Below are 15,868 nucleotides of genomic sequence, written 5' to 3'. Positions count from 1 at the left end.
TTTCAGGTATATACCTAGGACTGGAATTGTTGGATCATATGATAATTCTACGTTTAAGTTTTTTGAGGAAACGCCAAACCTTTTAACAGTGGCTGGCACCATTTTACATTCCCTCCAGCAATGTACAAGAGTTCCAGTTTCTCCACCTCCTCAACAACACTTGTTCCAGTGTGTTTTTATAATAGCCTTCCTAGTGGATGTGAAGTGGTATCTTCATCACATAATTTGATGCAAAGAATTGTTTTTCAGACAGTTTTTAGAGACACAGGAAGAACACTACTTATACCATTTACTCACTGTTATGGGCTCATGCCCTGCACCATCCATCAGCAGGGTCTGTGGGTGGCAGATTAGGCCTGATCCAGGCCTCCCCCACCCTTGCAGTGAGACCCCAGAGGGTGACTTGTCTGAGTCCCTTAGCAATGTGTGTGTTCTTCCTTCTTAGCTCCCAGGAAGCAAAGAGTCCAAAGGTGGAGCTATACAGCCACTCGGATGTCCCTTTCCAGATGCTAGATGGCAACAGCGGTCTGAGTTCTGAGAAGATCAGCCACAACCCGTGGAGCCTGCGCTGTCACAAGCAGCAGCTGAGCCGCATGCGCTCCGAATCCAAGGACCGAAAGCTCTACAGTATCCTTGTTACCGCTCTTTCAGCAGTGTGTACTACTGGGACTATGAGTCCTGTGTCAGGGCACCTTCCAGTAGAACAGAGAAGGGCCCTTCTCTGTTCAAGGGCCCCTCCTTGGTTCTCATCTCACTTTTTCATAGGCTTTTCTTTCTCTTCGTCTTTCTTAGTTTCATCAATGTGTTTTTTCTGCCTTTAGTGGCTGGTAAGACTGAAGCTTAAACTTGATGGCCTAGGAGAGTGCTGTCCAATAGACCTTTCTGTGACAATGGAAGTAGTCTCTATCTGTGCTTTCTACTATGGTAGCCAGTAGCCACACTGAGTAACCAAAATGTGGCTGCTGTAACCGAGTTATTGAATTTTAAGTTTATTTATTTTTATTTTTATTTATTTGATTTTTTGGTGAGGAAGAGTGGCCCTGCTCTAACATCTGTTGCCAATCTTCCTCTTTTTGCTTGAGGAAGATTGTCCCCAACCTAACATCTGTGCCAGTCTTCCTCTATTTTGTATGTGGGATGCCACCACAGCATGGCTTGACGAGCGATGTGTAGGTCTGCGCCCAGGATCTGAACCCACAAACCCCGGGCCGCCGAAGCGGAGCACGCGAACTTAACCACTACACCACCGAGCAGTCCCTAAATTTATTTTAATTAGTTAAAATTTAAATTTAAATCACCAAATGTGTTGGGGCTGGCCCTGTGGCTTAGCGGTTAAGTGCGCGCGCTCTGCTACTGGCGGCCCGGGTTCGGATCCTGGGCGTGCATGGACACACCGCTTCTCCGGCCATGCTGAGGCCACGTCCCACATACAGCATCTAGAAGGATGTGCAACTATGACATACAACTATCTACTGGGGCTTTGGGGAAAAAAAAAAGGAGGAGGATTGGCAATAGATGTTAGCTCAGAGCCGGTCTTCCTCAGCAAAAAAAAAAAAAGAGGATGATTATCATGGATGTTAGCTCAGGGCTGATCTTCCTCACCAAAAAAAAAAAAATCACTAAATGTGGCTAGTGGCTACCATATTTAACAGTGTCTGTCTAAAATCAGGTCTCTAGGTGTGTGTGTGCACATGCACATGTGTTTTTCTCCCCTCCCAAAAGATAATAATTAAAAAGTAGTATGTTTGATTTTGGTGGGGGTTTTTTTGTCTAAGATAGACACCAGGGCCTGGCCTGGTGGCATAGTGGTTAAGTTCGTGTGCTGCGCTTCAGCAGCCCAGTGTTTGTGGGTTTGAATCCTGGGCGCGGACTGATGCACCACTCATCAAGCCATACTGTGGTGGCGTCCCACATACAAAATAGAGGAAGATGGGCACAGATGTTAGCTCAGGACCAATCTTCCTCAGCAAACAGAGGAAGATTGGCAACAGATGTTAGCTCAGGGCCACCCTTCCTCACCAAAAATAAATAAGTAAGATAACATATGATACCTATACAATGTAAAATAGTTTTAAGATGTTAAAGGTAAAAAAGTATTATGAAATGGGAATTCTTATAATTGTTTAGTGTTCTGAAGCAGTAGACAGTAAATAATTTGTTGTTAGTGCCATTGAGTCGATTCCAACTCCTAGCAACCCTGTGTACAGCAGAGCAGAACCCTGCCTGGTCGTTTTGCTCCATCCTCTCACCTTCCAGCACTGTATCATACAGTGCACTGCTGCTATTCAGGGGGTTTTCACGGCCAATTTTTTCAGAAGTGGGTGGCCAGGTCTTTCTTCCTAGTCTGTCTTAGTTGGAAGCTCTGCTGAAAACTGTCCACCATTAGTGACCCTCCTGGTATTTGAATTACCGGTGGCATAACTTTCAGCATCACAGCAACACACAGCCACCACAGTATGACAGCCAACAGAAGGGTGGTATGGTTCCCTGATGGGGAAACAAACCCAGGCCAAGGCAATGAGAGCACTGAGTCTTAACCACTAGACCACCAGGGCCTATATAAAATAACTAATACTTACTGAGAAACTGAGGGGAAATGTGCTGAGCACTTCATATGTATTTACTCAGTTTTCATAATAGTCTTTTGAGGGAGAAACTGTTATGATTTCCATATAGATGAAGAAATGGAAGCAGGGGGTGTTAAGTGTTGTTCCCAGAGCCAGTGAGTGGCCAAAGCAGGATTCAAGAGCCCATGCTTTCAGGCACTGTGAGATGTTTTTGCGGCCTTCTTTAAGTTTTATTGTCACTTTTTTATAGTTTATATCAGGCGATGTTATTAATTAAAGGCCAAATTTAATGGTTTTCTGTAAGTTATTCTTTAAAGAATTAGGAGATGTTAAAATGTTCATCATCAGAGTCATGCTGAGTGTCTTATCCTCCAAGACTATGTGATTGTTTCATAGTCCCCAAATATAGAATCGAGGTCCAGGCTGTAAGCCATGATAACTTTTAGCAGACATGTCTTTACCTATATCCAAGATTGTTGCAGACAGTGGATTTATATGAAGACATGGATATAAATGCCAGGAGGCCAGGACCATAGAGCTGTTTTGAACAGAAGGTCCTAGAAGTAAGTACTAATGGATAAGTTTAAATATATGGTTTGAAGTTTAGTCAGAAAATGGCAAGATAGAAATTTAAATCCAGCCTTTTTAAAAAGTTCCCATTTGGAAATGTTAAATCTCATTTCTCATTTTTGTAGTAGTACTGCAAAGACATCTTCTGTATTTATTAGGCCTGGGGGAGGCGTTGGCTTGAGTAGGGATATATGTGAATCTGTCAAATCTTCTTTAGTTTGTGTATGTCTGCAAGACAGAGTTAAAGAATAAAATAAAAATGATGATATCATCAGATATGGGATGTGTATATACAATGGAAAATTATCCAGCCATAAAGAATGAAATTTTTTCACATGCTACAATATGCTCCATTTTGCTAAGTGAAATAGCCAGACACAAAAGGACAAAACATAACTCCACTTATATGAAGTACCAAGACTAGGGAAATTCATAGAGACAGAAAGTAGAATAGTAGTTAGCAGGGGTTGGGGGCGACGAGGAATGGGAGCTATTGTTTAATGGGTATAGTTTCTAGTTTCTGTTTGGGAAGATGAAAAAGTTCTGGAGATAGACAGTAGTGGTGGTTGCAAAACAATATGAATGTACTTAATGCCACTGAACTGTACACTTAAAAATGGTTAATTTTATGTATATTTTACCACAATAAGAAAATTTTTTAAAGAAATACGAAGTCAGGGCCGGCCCTGTGGCTTGGTGGTTAAGTGCGCGCGCTGCGATGCTGGTGGCCCGGGTTCGGATCCCGGGTGCGCATCGAGGCACCACTTCTCCGTTCATCCTGAGGCCGAGTCCCACATACAGCAACTAGAAGGATGTGCAGCTACGACATACAACTACCCACTGGGGCTTTGGGGGGAAAAAATAAAATAAATAAAATCTTTAAAAAAAAAAAAAAATACGAAGTCAGTGGTGTGAAGTCCACATTTGAGAGTTTGTGAGGTAAATATAGATGAGAATGCCCCCCCCCCTTTTTTTTGGTGAGGAAGATTGGCCCTGAGCTAACATCCCTGCCTATCCTCCTCTATTTTGTATGTGGGATGCTGTCACAGCATGGCTTGATGAGCGGTGTGTAGGTCCGTGCCTGGGATCTGAACCTGTGAACCCCGGGCTGCCGAAGTGGAGCGTATGAACTTAACCACTATGCCACCAGGCTGGCCCCGAGAATGCCCCCTTTTATAGAAAAACTTGGTAGTGCTTTCCAGGCTAGGGCTGTTGGTGAGTGTGGTGGTTATTCTCCTTGACCATGGCCCAGAGTTCCTCCTGCTTGAGAACGTGGTGCACCACTTCAGGTACCCCTGTGTGCTAGACCTGAAGATGGGCACCCGGCAGCATGGTGATGACGCTTCGGCTGAGAAGGCAGCCCGGCAGATGAGGAAGTGCGAGCAGAGTACGTCAGCTACACTGGGTGTCAGGGTCTGTGGCATGCAGGTGAGTCGCCCCTGGTGAGAGCCTAGGTGCTGCCGTTCACATGTTTTAGGTTGTGCATGTACCTGCCTGCTACCCATGCCCAGTGTCCTCCTGGCCCACATTGGTCCAGATCTCCTCCAAGAGGGTGAGTCTCCCATAGGGTGCTGAGTGCATCATTATAGGTATGTTCCCTGAGCCCTCTTGTCCTTACCTGGTGACCTTGGTCTGGGCTCCAGCGGCAGAGCCATTGTGAGAGCTTGTTGCTTTGACATTGGGGCAAGTAAGACAAAATATTCCTACTTTGAGTCCAGCTATGCCCCAGGGAAGCTTGGAGGAGGGCTCCAAAGGTGATGGCAGAGAACTTGTAGGCCTGGTCTCTGTGCTTTCCTGCTTTATTGCAGGAAAACTTACGGCAAACTCACTCTAGTTGTACAGGGTGGAGCAGAAAAGCTCAGGTTGGTCAGAAGTACTTTCCAGACAGTGCTTGCCCAGGGCACTATGAGATCATCAGACCTCCCTGGTGCTCACCCTATCTGTTTCCTGGGGTTTCAGGTGTACCAGCTGGACACAGGGCATTACCTCTGCAGGAACAAGTACTATGGCCGTGGGCTCTCCATTGAAGGCTTCCGCAGCGCCCTCTATCAGTACCTGCACAACGGCCTGGACCTGCGGTGTGACCTTTTTGAGCCCATCCTGAGCAAACTGAGGGGCCTGAAAGCTGTGCTAGAGCGGCAGGCCTCCTACCGCTTCTACTCCAGTTCCCTGCTTGTCATCTATGATGGCAAGGAGTGCCGGGCTGAGTCCTCCCTGGACCGCCGGTCTGAGATGCGTCTCAAGCACCTGGACACAGGGCTCCCTGAGGTGGCATCACTCTGTGGCCCTAGCACCAGCCCTGAGGCGGGCCCCTCCTCTCCACCCAAAGTGGATGTCCGCATGATCGACTTTGCACACAGCACGTTCAAGGGCTTCCGGGATGACCCCACCGTGCATGATGGGCCGGACCGAGGCTATGTGTTTGGCCTGGAGAACCTCATCAGCATCATGGAACAGATGCGGGAAGAGAACCAGTAGGCCCAGCTCTGGGCCCCCAGAACCCCTTTCTCTCCACTCGCAGGCAGGGACCATTGCTCTGAACTTGCCATGAGGACACACAGACTTGATTTTAAAGGGTTATATTTCTCTTTGGTGTAAACTAAAAGAAATGTTTTTAGCTGTAGCCTGGAATCCATATATATAAAGTGATGGAGGGCAGAACACACATTCTCGCAGCCAGGCTCTTAGCTCTACAGCTCTGTTGTGTCCATGCTGACTTAGGAAGGAAGAGGTGCCCCTGGTGGGTTTGGCAGCAGGGACAGGGTGCCCTTGGACATTGGTTTCTCTTGCCTAGGTCTTTGGGGTCTGAGGCTGCAGGGCTCTGCTGTTTGTGGGGTGAAAGCCTGGCCTGGCACAGGGCCCCTCCATGCCCGCTCATCCCTTGTTCCTCAGAAGTAGGGAGATTGGGTGCCCATATCTTGGGGGACTTTCTAGTCTTATATTGCAGGTGTCAGCCAGCTCTTTAACAGATGCCCCCAGGACACCACAGGGCCAACTGCACACAGCTGGACCCATCTTTCTCAGTTCTGACCTTGGCATGAGGCTAGATTCACGAAGCTGGGCTGAAGCCAGCTTTTGGTAGAAGAGAGGCCCTGGGATCCCCAGGCATTCTTTGGCTCTTGAACCTGCTCCTCCTCCTGCCTGCACACCCCAGCCAGCCTTTCTCACGAAGATCCCTTGCCTAAGGAGGCCACCCTCTTTTGCCCCACTGAAGAGGGCCCTGGTGTATTTGCTGAGGAGAGTCAATGTCCTAGTGGGCCCCAGGGCCTCTGGTGGCTCTGGCCCAGACAGTATTTGCAGTTCTTGTGCTGTGGGTGAGAGTCCTCTTCTTCTGGCTTGGGCAGCTGTGCTGCCTCTGGATGGGCTGCTCCTCCCAGGGCTCAAGGGCTGTGGTCCGCTCAGGGTCTCACCTTTCTCCAGGCCAGGCTCAAGGCAGCAGCCCATTGTGAGGAGCTCCAGGCTTGTGAGGGAGAACTTTAAGCTTGTCTACTCTTAAGGACCTTGTCTGGGCTGTGGGTACAGGTGCCCAGATTCTGCTAATGAGAGTTTTGTCTTAGTCCCAGGGTCAATCAGTCTGTCCATTTGTCCATCTGCCAGCCCTTGTCTCTTAGGAGCTTTCTTTTGGGGTGTAGCCTTGTTCATTAGTAAATACTGACTTGCTTCATGCTTTCCCCAGCAAAATATTCTTTCCCATTTCTGAGGTGAGCTTTTGCCCCTCTGCCCTTCAGCAGGTGCTACCTTTTTACAAAGAACTGGTAGCAAAATGAATTGTAGGAGGTGTTTCCCTGCTGGCTCAGCACCCTCTCTGTGCCCTGGAGTGTGGCCTCCCTCAGCAGTCAACACTGACAGTGGTACAGTGAAGGCCCAAGGGGTGACCTCTTCCTTTCCCATGGTTTTAGTAATTTTAGCTGCCAACCCTTAATGGCACAGAGACCTGCCACCTCCAACACATGTGGCCAGAAGGTGATACTGCACTCACCTAGCCATTGCCAAAGTTAGTGCCCTCACCTCCGAGCCTAGGTGTCATTGTCACTTTTGGCATGTTCCTATTTGGGCATTAAAGGTAAGCCTGCCAGTTGGTGTCTGAGAGGGCTTCGTAACTGATGGACTAATTTCCCGGTCGTTAGAGATGTAGCCTCACACATCTTAAATGGGCTCTGATGGATCCTATCTCTGTCAGCCCTCTGACCCTAGAGCCAGTGGTGGGCAGGTTCCCATTCCTTGGGGCAGCTTCCCTGTTTCTGGTCAGTACCGACCATCTTCTCTCCTGTACCATTCTGTGGCTTCAGCCATAGGGGCAGGAGCTCTTCGTTAGTGTAGACAGACAGACATTTCCTGGCAGGGCAGAGGCTAAGACAAAGGGTCTGGGGCCACTCGGAACCCTTTTGATTGAACCTCTCCAGCCTGGGGATGTGCTATGCCTCCTGAGTTCCTATAGTTTGGGAGCAGATGCTGCCCCGATCTGCTCTTCATAGCGAGAGGCTGTGCCCACTTATATTCAGTGTTTTCCTGGCACTAAAAAGAGCAGAAGAGCCTGGGATTTGCTGCTTCTCCCCCAGGGCAGGTACCCTCTTTTCAGCACTTTTGACACTTGGAGACCCAGCCCTGTTAGCTGGTGGGTAGTGGGCATGTGTGTGTGTGCACATGCTCTCTGCCACTACTCTTTCTCCCTGCTTCATGCCAGAGTCCTCTCTCCCAGGCCCTGCCTTCCCAGCCGCAACTTGGGACCAAAGTGCAACGCGGGGTCATGGGTTGGGGTGCTCAAGTGACCCCCTCTCTATAGTGCTTCCCTGGGCCAAGTCGACACCAGCCCCCCTGGAGGGTGAGGGGGGACAGGCGGTGTTTAAAGAGGAAGGGGACCAGTGTAGCAACTTGTCAGGGACCCCACGGCCCCCCTCACATTGGGGCCTCTGCAGTGGGCGTGGGGAATCCTCCTAAGGGGCCAAAAGTCTGGGCTAGTTCAGTAGCCGCTGCTCAACCTGCTCACAGCTGGCCACGCGCACGCCCCCTAGACGCAGATTGCTTTGAACTTTAAAGCTGTTCAATTTGGTTCTGTTCGTGCCGATTTAAAAAACGTTTTAATGAGGAAAAAATTGGAGAACCCTGGAAAGGACCTGGTTCCTTTGATTCTCGGGGAACTGTAAGGCCTCGCCTCTAGGAATCGCTCTCTGCTCCACTTTTCTATGAGCTGCCTAAGCCTGTTCACGCCGCCCGAGGCCCGCGCCCGGATACTCCACGTGGCTCTGGCCGCGCCTTGGCGCAGTTGTGTTTCCTCGGGACCTTGCGTGCGCCAGAGCGGGGTGCTCGGGTCTCGTGCCGAGCCCACCCCTTTCTGTACACCCAGCGCTGCCCGCCCCGCTTGTGTCTGACGTCGTGTACGTCAAAATAAAGCCGCTAGAACCTGAGGCGTGTCCACGTCTTTGTAAAACCGCTGCGCCTTCCAGCAGACAGCTCCACTCCGCGTTTCTCGGCCCCTTCCCTCGTTCCGCTACTCCCTGGCCGGGCGGGGACGAGGCGGGGGCGGGGCCGGAAGCGGCTGTGTCGTGGCGGACCCGGCACCAGGAGGGAAACGGGCCTCGCCCTTGGCGCCAGTTCCGCCTTTGGATCCGCCAATGGCCAGCTGACCCGCAGGTCCCCCCCTGGTCCCCATGGCAGCCCGGCGCGCTCGGGCTCTCATTGGCTACGTCTGCCGGAGCGCCGCTCCCCAGCGCTCCGACGCCGGCGGCCGTGCCACGTACACGGTAGGCGATTGGCCCGCCCGGGCTCACGTCACTGTCTGCCTGGGTCTGACCAGAGTTCGGGGCCAGTCGCCCTCCATCCGGCGTCGCGTCCTGGTTCGCGGCGGCCTGGGATCCGGCGTTAGGACGGCCTGGGCGGACAAGGCAGAGACAGAGTTGGTCGGTGTGGCAGGTGAAGGGCGCGGGGCCCGGCACGGCTGCGGGAGTTGGCCAGGTGGGCCGTGGACACGTCGGAGCCCAGGACTGACTCTCGAGCTACCCGCAGGCGCGATGAAGGCACTGATCTTGGTGGGCGGCTATGGGACGCGCCTGCGGCCGCTGACACTAAGCATCCCGAAGCCACTGGTGGACTTCTGCAATAAACCCATCTTGCTGCACCAAGTGGAGGCGCTGGCCGCGGTAAGGGCCGGGGTCGTGGTAGGACCTGGCAGGACAAAGGACGGCTAGCGACTGGGGGTCGGGGACGCCCATGCCTTCCGGCTGAGTCCGCCTGTCAGCTGGCGCTTATCTGTCCGACAGGCCGGCGTGGACCACGTGATTCTGGCTGTGAGCTACATGTCTCAGGTGCTGGAGAAGGAAATGAAGGCTCAGGAGCAAAGGGTGAGGCTCGGACTTTTGGCCCTTTCCCTTGGTCCCCGCTCAACCTCCCACCCTAGTGGGAAGAACCTGACGCCGGGGCTTCTCCCTTCCAGCTAGGAATCCGAATCTCCATGTCCCATGAAGAGGAGCCTTTGGGGACAGGTCAGTAGAGACTAAAGTTCCTTGGGGAGGGTTTAGGGCCAGGAAAGGGGTAAGACCCAGCCTGGATGGGGCTGGCTGAGCTTGGATCCAGGCGCTCAGAGCCCCCAGGAAGATAGTGACCTGTCTTCCTTCCCTAGCTGGGCCCCTAGCACTAGCTCGTGACCTGCTCTCTGAAACTGCAGACCCTTTCTTCGTCCTCAATAGTGATGTGATCTGCGATTTCCCCTTCCAAGCCATGGTGCAGTTCCACCGGCACCATGGCCAGGAGGGCTCCATCCTGGTAAGGGACCACGTCTTTCTTCTGTGACACTCCCTCCTCCCATGCCCAGCCTCTCCCAACATCCAGTCTTGACCTGTCCCTTATGTTGTGGGTGCAGAGCTGTGCAGTATATGTCTTTAAGCATTCGAGGCACAGAGCCTGAGGTTTAGGATAGCATTGCATATCAAGGCCCAGGAACACTGCACTAGGCCTGAGGTCCCCGCTGCACTCAGGTGACCAAAGTGGAGGAGCCCTCTAAGTACGGTGTGGTGGTATGTGAGGCTGACACAGGCCGTATTCACCGGTTCGTGGAGAAGCCGCAGGTGTTTGTGTCCAACAAGATCAACGCAGGCATGTACGTCCTGAGCCCTGCAGTGCTACGGCGCATCCAGGTGTGTAGAAGCCAGCTGCTGGGTGGAATGGGGTAGGGCAAGCCACCACCGCCATGACCCTGCTCATGAGCTGCCCACTCCCACAGCTGCAGCCTACGTCCATTGAGAAGGAGATCTTCCCCGTCATGGCCAAGGAGGGGCAGCTATATGCCATGGAGCTGCAGGGTGAGGCAGGGAGGCCACAGGGTGAGGGTGGTGTGTGGCTGGGCTGAGCCCCTGATGCATTCCGTCCCTACAGGCTTCTGGATGGACATTGGGCAGCCCAAGGATTTCCTCACTGGCATGTGCCTCTTCCTACAGTCACTGCGACAGAAGCAGCCTGAGCAACTGTGCTCAGGCCCTGGCATTGTGGGCAACGTGCTGGTGGTGAGGCCCTTGCCCAGCCCATCCTTAATCCCCTCAGTCTTGGGGGAAAACTGGCCCACTTGTATTTTCCCCATTGTCCTCAGGACCCAAGTGCCCGCATTGGCCAGAACTGCAGCATTGGCCCCAACGTGAGCCTGGGTCCTGGTGTGGTGGTGGAGGATGGTGTGTGTATCCGGCGGTGCACAGTGCTGCGAGATGCCCACATTCACTCCCACTCCTGGCTCGAGTCCTGCATTGTGGGCTGGCGCTGCCGCGTTGGCCAGTGGGTAAGCCTATGGGCTGGGCCACATGGGGAGAGGGACAGGGAATGTGCCTGCCTCACTGATAAGGCCTTCTCCCTCCCCCCGAGGTGCGCATGGAGAACGTGACAGTGCTGGGGGAGGACGTCATAGTTAATGACGAGCTCTACCTCAACGGGGCCAGCGTTCTGCCCCACAAGTCTATTGGCGAATCGGTTCCGGAGCCTCGAATCATCATGTAAGGGGATGCCATGGGGCTGGGTGAGCCCTTATTTCCCCATTGACAAGGGGAGCACTGGCCTGACACATCAGAAGGCACTGGACTTATTGCCATTTGTCTGGGGAAGACTGGACGGGGCTGAAGTTGTTGGACACTTGCCTTCTTCTGTGGACATAATCTGGCAGGATCCTTGCTAGGTACCCCCACAAAGCCCACTCCTTCAAGAAGGGCCGGGCCAAGGCTGTATGGAATAATAATTTAATGCTCACTGTGGCCCTGACTGAAGGTCAAATTCAGGCACAATTAGGGCATGGCTGGGCTCCCGCCAATGAGTTTACAAACACAGGCCAGGAGGGTGGATGTGGTGGTGAGGTGATGGGGGCTAGGGCAAGGGGAACTCATAAATAGGGCCTGACCTGGGTCTGGGTTCAAGGGTGGAGGCACCTGCTGTGTGGGCTAGGCAGGCCTAGGTGGTCGAGGAAGTGGCACTCGCATTGGCTGCCTTCTCCCAGTCCTCTACAGATTCAATGGTGGCCTTGCAGAAGAAGCAATCCTTGTTGTTCATCAGGTGCTGGTTGATGCAGGCTCTACAACGGGAGGGGATGAGGATGGCCTGTGTATTTCTGCTGCTCCCCTCCAACCCCTGTGCCCAAGGGGCCCACTTACTTGCAGGACTTGTGGCCACAGGGCTGGAACACAGCAGAAATGGGATGAGCATAGCAGATGGGGCACAGGTCTTCCTCACTGGTGGGCTGCAGGGAGCAGAGTGCAGAGTGGGCTGGGGTTGGAGGCTTAGACACGTGGACATAGACTATGCCTAGGTAGTGTGCACACAGTTGTGCTGAAGTGTATTCGGGTGGTGTGGACCTGGCCCCACTCACCAGGGAGGCAGCAGCTGCCTGGGCAGATGCAGAGGTCAGGTGTGCCAGCATCTGTTCCACCTGGGCCAGCTCCTCAACACTGATGTAATCTGTGTCTGGGGGGTGGTAGAAGGTGTCAGGCCAAATGTGGCCCTAGAATCCTCAGCCTGGGAATTTGCTCTTCTTGAGACTCCTGACCTGGCCCAGCCCCAAATACTTCTCTTCCCTGACCCAGCCCCGTCCCACTCACAGCTCTGTAGGGAGAAGCGCTTCCGGTCAGGGGCAGGCAGGGCTGTACCAGGGGCAGGGGGCTCTGGCTGCCCCAGGAGATAGCATATAGAGCGGAGCTGGAAGCAGGGATCAGCCAGGAGCACTGATGTGGCTCTCTCTTTCCTAGGTGAGAGAGAGTGCAAGGTAGTCAAAAGGCTGCCTGTCTGAAAGCAATTATTGGAGCGGTGGGGGTGGCGTGACAATCTAGCCCACTTGCATTATTGCCCTTTTCATCCCACCCCATCTCCGTGCTTCTTGCCCCTCCCTCCGCCCCCCCATAAGTCCTAGATCCCACTACGGAGCCATACAACCCGGGTACCAGTTTAAGGGGGTTCAGGGGCGACATGAGAAGATAATGAAAGTCCACCTGCCCCCTAATATACATTAACCCTTCAAAAAAAAACAAATAAAAAGAGCATCATTAGCCGGTTAAAGGTGGTCTTCCTCTTCTCTCCAGCGAGATGTGCGCTGCAGAATGCCGCCGACGCAGGGCAGGCTGGGGTTTTGGGGCCAAACTCGCGCGCCCTCTGGCGGCTACGCGGAGCCCTCGGTCGCCGCGGGACGCGGCTGCCCCGCCCCCTCCAACAGCAGCCAATGGGAGTGCGAGGCCCCGCCCTCTAAGCCCTCGCCTCGGGGAGAGTATTTAGAAGCGGAGCGCCCTGGAAAGCACTCGGAGCGAGCGGGGGAAGGACGAGAGGGGAGTGCTGACTGGAGTGCGGCTCTCAACCTGGAACCGGGGAGCGGGAGCGGTCCGCCGTGCGGGGCGGAGTCCGCATCCTACCTGCCCCGGCCATCGGCCATTCAGCGCCACGCACGTCGAGCCAGAGCAGAAGTGGGTGAGTCCCGCAGCTGCGCTCGGCACAGAGCTGCCCTGTCCCACCCCGGGCAGTCGCCACCATGACCTGGCTGGTGGTGCTGGGCGCACTGCTGTGCACGCTGCGCGTCGGGTTTGGCACCCTGGACTCCCAGGGCTTCTGGACCCCGGGGCCTCATAACTGCCCCTACAAATGTGTCTGCGCTGCCGACCTTCTGAGCTGCGCAGGCCTTGGGCTGCAGGACGTGCCAGCTGCGTTACCTGCCGCTGCTGCAGACCTCGACCTGAGCCACAACGCGCTCCAGCGCCTGCGCCCCGGCTGGTTGGCGCCCCTCTCCCGGCTGCGCGCCCTGCGCCTAGGTCACAACATGCTGGATGCGCTAGGTCGCGGAGTGTTCACCAACGCCAGCGGCCTGCGGCTGCTCGATTTATCTTCTAACGCGCTGCGGGCGCTTGGCCGCCACGACCTCGACGGGCTGGGGTCGCTAGAGATGCTGCTTCTGTTCAATAACCGCCTGGCGCACTTAGACGAGCATGCCTTCCATGGCCTGGGCGCGCTCAGCCGTCTTTACCTGGGCTGCAACGAACTCGCGTCCTTCTCTTTCAACCACTTGCATGGTCTGGGCGCGACCCAACTACGTACTCTGGATCTCTCCTCCAACCGCCTGGGCCGCATTCCCGTACCTGACCTGGCTGCGCTGCCGGCCTTTCTCAAGAACGGCCTTTACTTGCACAACAACCCCTTGCCCTGCGACTGCCGCCTCTATCACCTGTTGCAGCGTTGGCACCAGCGGGGACTAAGTGCTGTGAGCGACTTCGCACACGAGTACATGTGCTTGGCCTTCAGGGTACCCACATCCCACGTGCGCTTCTTTGAGCATAGCGGCATCTTTGAGAATTGCTCTGCTGCCCTGGCTCAGGGCCTAGAGCAGCCTGAAGAGCAGCTGCATGTGCAGGTGGGTCGGTCCCTGAGGCTACACTGCAACACCAGTGCCCCAGCCGTGCGCATTGCCTGGGTTTCACCGCAGCATGAGCTGCTTGTGGCGCCAGGATCCCGCAACGGCAGCATTGCAGTGCTGTCTGATGGCAGTTTGGCCATTGGCAACGTGCAGCCATGGCATGAGGGTGTTTTTGTGTGCCTGGCCACTGGGCCCCGCCTGCATCACAACCAGACACATGAGTACAACGTGAGCGTGCACTTCCCACACCCTGAGCCCGAGGCTTTCAACACAGGCTTCACCACGCTGCTGGGCTGTGCCGTGGGCCTGGTGCTTGTGCTGCTCTACCTGTTCGCACCACCCTGCCCTGGCTGCCGCCGCTGCTACCATCGCACCTGTTGCTGCTGCCGCCACTGGCCCCAAGCACCCAGCCCACTCCAGGAGCTGAGTGCACAGTCCTCGGTGCTCAGCACCACGCCGCCTGATGCACCCAGCCGCAAGGCCAGTGTCCACAAGCATGTGGTCTTTCTGGAGCCAGGCAGGAGGGGCCTCAATGGTCGTGTGCAGCTGGCAGTAGCTGAGGACTTTGATCTCTACAATCCCATGGGCCTGCGGTTTAAGGCTGGCTCTGAGTCCGCTAGCTCCACAGGCTCTGAGGGTCTGGTGATGACCTAGGCCACCCAGGGCCCCTACCCAGGCCACTGCCTGCCTGCTGTTTACCCGGCTCCCTGCTGCTGCCCAGAAAACTGCCAGATGCTGATGGGAAGCACTGGGCTTGGTTCCCTAGCCGCCTCTGTGAGCCTCAACCTAAACTAGAGCAGCCCCACTCACAGGTAGAGGGGCTGAGGTCCCCATCCTCTCTCCTGCTCCACCCCAGCACAAGACCCAAAGGCCCCAGGCCATAGGAGGGCCTGCTTTCTTTGGGACCTCCTGGTGCCCAAATGTCCCATGAGGATTGGAACCAAGGCCCATCTGGAAGAGCCCTTGTATTAGAAACCCAGGTCCACCCTCAAGGGCCGAAGCAGATATCAAGGAGTGGTGGTGAAGAACTGAAGCATCAACACCTTTCCCTTCCCAGGGAGATGGGAAGGGAGTAGGCCCACAGGGTAAGAGGAGGAGGACTCCAGAGGAAGACCTAGCCCCCAACCCGGGGTCGAAGGAGGAAACAAGCCCTCCCTCTGGTGAAATAGGACTCCCCATGCACCAAGATCCCACCTACTTCAAGCTTCACAACTCCATGCAGAGTCTGGTGGGCAGGCATGAAGCAGGCAAGGCCCCTTAAGAGACCCCCAGGGGGCCTCACCGAGCCCTAACCAGAGTGGCCCTGCTCCCTCTGGCCAGGGGCATCATCCACAGGCCATTCTGAGGACAGAGCCTCTCCCATGGGCTCATGAGACAGCAGTAAGGGGCACCATGGCCTGTGCCCCCAACTTTTCCGCTGTAAAAAGCCTGCTGAGCATGCCGAAAATGGGAGTGCCGAGCCAGAACTCGCCATCCCTCAAGGGTAGATGCCTCTTAAGGGCTGGCACTGGTCTCAGCCTAATGGCTGAGGGAGTGCCATGGCTTCATATGCATCTCACCACTCCTACTGCAGGGAGGCAGGGAAGGGGGTTTGGGAACCCCTCCTGTGTGTGGGCTGAGCTGGGGGGCCCCCACAAGTGTCCTGGATTGAGTTGTCATGGAGTTTCTTAATAAAGATAGTACATGCTCATTGCTGGAGCCTTCGCAGATGCAGGTAGCAGTGTGTGTGCTCAGCTCTTGATCCCAGCAGTGCCGTTCTGGACATTTCAGGATGGCACCCTGCCCTACCAGAGTCTTGTTCCCCTGCCTGAGGTGTAGCAACAAGCCAGTGGCTCTGACTATGGGCCAGGGCACCCTGTTCTGCTGGGGTCCC

At 54.5% G+C, this 15,868-nt stretch overlaps 4 protein-coding genes across 15 annotated transcripts in view; 3 read left to right on the top strand and 1 right to left on the bottom strand.

The window, feature by feature from the left end:
• Window positions 1–8,542, top strand: part of IP6K1 (inositol hexakisphosphate kinase 1) — a 68,633-nt gene extending 60,091 nt beyond the window's left edge. For all 5 annotated transcript variants that reach the window (XM_087431019.1, XM_087431020.1, XM_087431022.1 and 2 more), the window contains 3 exons: window positions 446–627; window positions 4,390–4,565; window positions 5,097–8,542. In XM_087431019.1, the coding sequence (XP_087287145.1) occupies window positions 446–627; window positions 4,390–4,565; window positions 5,097–5,615 (877 nt within the window). In that variant the 3' untranslated portion in view covers window positions 5,616–8,542. The remainder of the gene's footprint in view (window positions 1–445; window positions 628–4,389; window positions 4,566–5,096) is intronic.
• A 386-nt stretch (window positions 8,543–8,928) lies between these two features.
• On the top strand, window positions 8,929–11,365 carry GMPPB (GDP-mannose pyrophosphorylase B). The gene is made up of 9 exons (XM_004419711.3): window positions 8,929–9,274; window positions 9,395–9,475; window positions 9,568–9,616; window positions 9,754–9,896; window positions 10,109–10,267; window positions 10,354–10,432; window positions 10,506–10,633; window positions 10,717–10,899; window positions 10,983–11,365. The coding sequence occupies exons 1-9, from the start codon at window positions 9,146–9,148 to the stop codon at window positions 11,112–11,114; spliced, it is 1,083 nt and encodes a 360-aa protein (XP_004419768.1). The 5' UTR covers window positions 8,929–9,145; the 3' UTR covers window positions 11,115–11,365.
• RNF123 (ring finger protein 123) overlaps window positions 11,337–15,868 on the bottom strand; it is a 31,011-nt gene continuing 26,479 nt past the window's right edge. For 7 of the 8 annotated variants that reach the window (XM_087431002.1, XM_087431005.1, XM_087431004.1 and 4 more), the window contains 3 exons: window positions 12,203–12,345; window positions 11,759–12,068; window positions 11,337–11,679 (listed from right to left, as the gene is read on the bottom strand). In XM_087431002.1, coding sequence (XP_087287128.1) covers window positions 11,559–11,679; window positions 11,759–12,068; window positions 12,203–12,345 — 574 coding nt within the window. In that variant the 3' untranslated portion in view covers window positions 11,337–11,558. The remainder of the gene's footprint in view (window positions 11,680–11,758; window positions 12,069–12,202; window positions 12,346–15,868) is intronic. The other variant, XM_014792199.2, reaches the window with a different exon arrangement.
• Window positions 12,339–15,824, top strand: AMIGO3 (adhesion molecule with Ig like domain 3). The gene has a single exon (XM_004419712.3). The coding sequence runs from the start codon at window positions 13,120–13,122 to the stop codon at window positions 14,647–14,649; it is 1,530 nt and encodes a 509-aa protein (XP_004419769.1). The 5' UTR covers window positions 12,339–13,119; the 3' UTR covers window positions 14,650–15,824.

The sequence above is a fragment of the Ceratotherium simum genome, chromosome 5 (genome assembly GCF_057802395.1).
Source record: "Ceratotherium simum simum isolate JZ-2026a chromosome 5, ASM5780239v1, whole genome shotgun sequence".
Lineage (NCBI taxonomy): Eukaryota > Metazoa > Chordata > Mammalia > Perissodactyla > Rhinocerotidae > Ceratotherium > Ceratotherium simum.
This window is presented reverse-complemented; position numbering and strand designations above follow the sequence as displayed.